At 36.0% G+C, this 4541-nt stretch overlaps 1 protein-coding gene across 1 annotated transcript; it reads left to right on the forward strand.

The window, feature by feature from the left end:
- The first annotated feature begins 876 nt into the window (after positions 1-876).
- On the forward strand, positions 877-2377 carry Osi18 (DUF1676 domain-containing protein Osi18). The gene is made up of 3 exons (XM_014236541.3): positions 877-1478; positions 1548-1729; positions 1795-2377. Exons 1-3 carry the CDS (start codon positions 1031-1033, stop codon positions 2098-2100), a joined length of 936 nt encoding a protein of 311 aa, XP_014092016.3. The 5' UTR covers positions 877-1030; the 3' UTR covers positions 2101-2377.
- Positions 2378-4541: the final 2164 nt, after the last annotated feature.

A 4541-nucleotide genomic window follows, 5' to 3' on the forward strand; every position in this document is an offset into this window, starting at 1 on the left:
CGAGCTCTGTAGCGCTTTGTACATAGCCGCGAAATTCAAAAGACAAAAAAGCGGGAGATATTTGACAACCATATATATATTATATATACAAATTTTCTTTCCCTATCTCATTATACTAAGCGACACACTTTTTCCTTACTTTTTAATATATCTCCCTTACAGACAGTATATTGTCTTATACATATATACATAGTACCAAACCAATCATCCTATTTCTCATGTCCGTTGCATAAGGGAAGGTAGGTACAGATTTCTTAGCATCGTTTTAGGTTATATGTATTTAACAACTAATACTTATAAGATATTTTCATATTTTCTAACAAATACGTAGTAATTTTATTCGGTATACGTGAACTAAGGAAGGATAATTCATTTATTTTAGGCAGATTTACGTTGAATTTTAAGTATCCAATTGGTTTCTCCTAGCCCAATTTCGAACAGTAATGTAATAATGGTTCAATCCCCATCTGCACTACAAAATATTCATAGAATAAAAAATCTTAATCAACGATTTTTTTCATTATCTCTGGCATTAAGCTACTTGTAACATGTACTACCTCAATAATTGCGTGAGCAATATTTTCAGATAACAATTCAAGTATTATCTGCATGCTCATCGAATTGATATGCTAGTGAAATTACAAATGTTAGACTATTGGTTAATTGTACTTAAATTACAATTGCGGATATTAAATCAAAACAAATAATGAAAATACAAACGAATGCTAACAAAAGAAAAGATACGAGGAGAGCGCTAGCATGAAGGAAAGTTGTTGAGACCACAGAGAACGGTCGAAGTGCAATGCCAACCAATTTCAGCGACAGCAGCGACGATTGTTTTCGATGACAACATGCATTTTAATTGATAAAATGTACGATGTCGTATAAAAACCACAAACAGCTAAGACACCATTTACATACCCACTTGGATTGTCTGTGCGAAAAGACGCACCCACAACAACAGCAAACATATTCAGCCAGGCAACATATTTTGGTCAGTCTCGAAGGGTGACAAACAACTACGACGAGGATGAGAATGTTCGCCATTGTAATTGTGGTGGCGCTAACCGCTAGCGCTACATACGCTGGTACCACACAAGTGTCGCCCACACGCTCTGCCACCGATCTGGCTTTCGACATGTACAACAGCTGCCTGAAGGACTTCAGCACAAGTTGTGTGCAACCGAAAGCCATGCAGTGGTTCAATCAGGTACTTCAGCAGGATGAAATTCAAATCACCGATAAGTTGTCTATTGTACGCACCAGTAGAGTACAGCCAATACAACAGCGCTCCTACAATGCAGAAGAACAATTATTCAACGATATCGACAACTTCCTAGCCACTCATGCTTTGCGTGTTCGGACGCCAGAATTCTTCAGCACGGAGGAAGCGCGCTCATATGTGCCGAACTTTTTGTTTACCAACGCACTGACAAAAGATTCTGTTGTGCCATTAGCCGAACGTAATCCAAACCAAGGTAAGCCTTGCTAAAAATTGTTAAATCGATTGTTGTGATAAGAATTTCAAACTGTTTGCTACTTTTCAGGCCGCGGCATGGTTCGTAAAGTATTGCTGCCCTTCCTCATCGGTTTGAAATTGAAGACCACGGTCTTGGTGCCACTCGCTTTGGCTTTGATCGCGCTTAAAACATGGAAGGCCATGACTTTGGGTCTGCTCTCATTGGTGCTGTCTGGCGCTTTGGTCGTTTTTAAAATTGCCAAGCCAAAGGTAAAGATTTATCTCGAGTACTCCTGTCATGTTTAAATTTGTATTTAAATATTCTTTCTCTGCAGATTATTAATTACGAAGTGGTTCATTATCCTCATCACGTCGAACATGTGGAACACATTGAACACATTCCACACCATATTGATCACTTCCCTCATCATGTCGAACACATCGTACCCCATCACATTGATATTGTGCCACACCATGTGGACCATCATGTCGATCACCATTTGGATTTGCCAGCACATGTCGAACATGTTGAACACTTCGAACATCCATCGCCCGCTTGGGATCCACATGCCTGGGCGCGTTCCTCTCAAGAGCCACAAAACGCACAGGATATGGCTTTCGCTGGTCAAAGGCAACCTTAAATTAATGCATACTCTCACCTAGGTGAAAGTAGTTTCGAATCATTCTAGCGAATGGAAATTGACGACAACGCATCGCCTTTATTTATTTTTTTTTTTTACTTAGGCTTAAAGACGGCACCCGTTTCCAAAGAAATTATTTATTGAACAAAACATGAAAACCTAACAAAAAGATACTAGAAAATATTATTTATTACTTACGTGTACAAAAATTGTTCATATTTACTTTTAGTGCATTATGGCAACCTCGTTGAAGAATGGAAAATAATAAAACAAATTGAAAATTACTGATGAAATTTGTTATCCGTCTATTAATGTATTAATGGTACACTCTCAGATATATTTACTTACATACCCTAGACTTGACGTTCGAAATTAACCTAGGTTAACATCATTTTATCCAGCTTTAATTTTAGATTGTTATATATATATAATTAGGTATAAGTAATTCGATCTCAAACGCTTGGGCCTTGGTGTGGAATGGCGACTAATATAGAATTATACAAAAAGGTAATTTTGACCGTCCTGTAATATTTGGATACGAAAAAACTTCTCATAAAATCAATAAGATATTTTTACAGTCTCCGTTTAATTTCGATATGTTTTTTCAATATTTTTATTTTTATTTCTTTCCCAAAAATGGAGCGTACTTTCACATTGTTGTCGATTCAACTAAAAATATCAAAAAAAGATTTGTTAGGTCCCCGTTGACTCTTTTCAAGATAACACTTTGGGCTTAGTGATGTCTTTTTCACCGATAAATTGATTGAAACTCACTTTTTTCGGTTTTTTCATATTGACAATCAAATCCTTTATAGTTGCAATTCCTTGGGTATTTCGCGAACCCTATCAAGGTCCTCGGTTTTGCTACTAATTAGGAGGCAAAAATTCTGTCCAGTTTCTTAAAAAATATAGAGCCAATTAACAATTATTAAAAATTGGATATTGCAAATGAATACAAATCGATTTATTTTGTGGCGGATTAAACACTCGGTTAAATTAAATAGACTGTACTTCTCATACAACTATATACATATGTGGGAGTATGTACTTAGATAAGAGAAGAACGAATTAAAATAAAGACTTAATTAACTTCGATGATATAATGTCTTCGAATCATTTTTCTGCATCCTTGCACCCATGCTGTCAAAGCATTACCGTTAATTGCATACTTATTTCACTAATATGGCCTTTGTAACTGAAAGTTACTAAGCAAACTTCGATGAAACTGCATATTAAAAAGTTTGTAATTCAGTTCATGTTTACCTATTTTAAACACTATTCATTTATTAGGGCGAAAAATAATAAGATTGCCACAAAAAAAATTTTGCAATTAATCAAAAGTTTTTGACTTGTTTATCACAAAGCGCCTTTATGGTCCCTTCCTTGTGCATCTTCATTTTATATTTGTTTTTTTCTTTACGCTTGGGACAATACGCCAGCGCCGCACAGTTTGGCTAATCAAATTAATTTTGTATACTTAAGATATCAACGTCAAAAACTAAGCGTCACAGCGAGTTCGGACTGAATTACCAGCAAAACTTCATGCAAAACGTCATCCCTAATTATGAAATTTTTGGCTTTTACAACATCGTCATTTGCACAAAGCTCAATTCTATAAAAGCCTTGCAGTTTATAATTTTTAATTTCACTGTCATGCGCATTTCCCCCGCCCTTGGGCAGTTGCAGAGTAAATGCCGATTACTGGGCTCTACAACAATCAACCAACACAATAGAACCTTTTTCAAGAGACAATTTATGCGCAACTTAAGTAATGAAAGTAGCCGCATTTGTTACTTTTTATTACATTCGTTTAAGCATGAAAATGAAATTAACACTGGCCTCACACCTTCTCACCTCAATCTTAATACGGTAGCTGTTTCTTACCCTGAATTGTGTAAAATTTCTAACTTTCCAAGAAATCCAAAAGTTAGTAGCGGGCGTTTGTTTTTGCATTAATTGTTAGCGGCAATAAGTTATTAAGGCGCATTAGCTCATTTTCAATTTACGAGTATACAAGTACATCCTTTCGCAGCTGAGGATTGCACAGTTTGTCACTTAACTTATCGTTATGTCCTCTATCGTACTACCAAAAGAGAAGCATAACATTAGGGCTACCATTTATACGTCTAACCTAACGAATGAAAACAGATCATGACTGTGGGACTCTTAAGGCTCTAATTGTGTTCCTAGTTATTAACACGACATTTAGTACATGTATTGGTTTCAACCAATTCAGTCTGGTGTATATACAAACCGTAGGTAGTCCAGTTAGCCAAAAGTCCAAAAAATTATTTATTATATCTATTAATATATCATTCCGGTCAGTGCTTTGGTCTTGATCATTATATAAACTTCATCTAACTTATCACTATAAACTGGGTAGTGTGAAAGTTAAACTTTCTCGGCGGATGCGTTGAAAGTTTCAAGTGAAACCACATTGA

The sequence above is a fragment of the Bactrocera oleae genome, chromosome 2 (assembly GCF_042242935.1).
Source record: "Bactrocera oleae isolate idBacOlea1 chromosome 2, idBacOlea1, whole genome shotgun sequence".
NCBI lineage: Eukaryota > Metazoa > Arthropoda > Insecta > Diptera > Tephritidae > Bactrocera > Bactrocera oleae.

Coding starts and splice junctions, on each gene's coding strand:
- Osi18 (XM_014236541.3), top strand. CDS start 1,031: ATGAGAATGTTCGCCATTGTAATTGTGGTGGCGCTAACCGCTAGCGCT. Junction 1,479..1,547: donor CGAACGTAATCCAAACCAAG/GTAAGCCTTGCT, acceptor GCTACTTTTCAG/GCCGCGGCATGGTTCGTAAA. Junction 1,730..1,794: donor TTAAAATTGCCAAGCCAAAG/GTAAAGATTTAT, acceptor CTTTCTCTGCAG/ATTATTAATTACGAAGTGGT.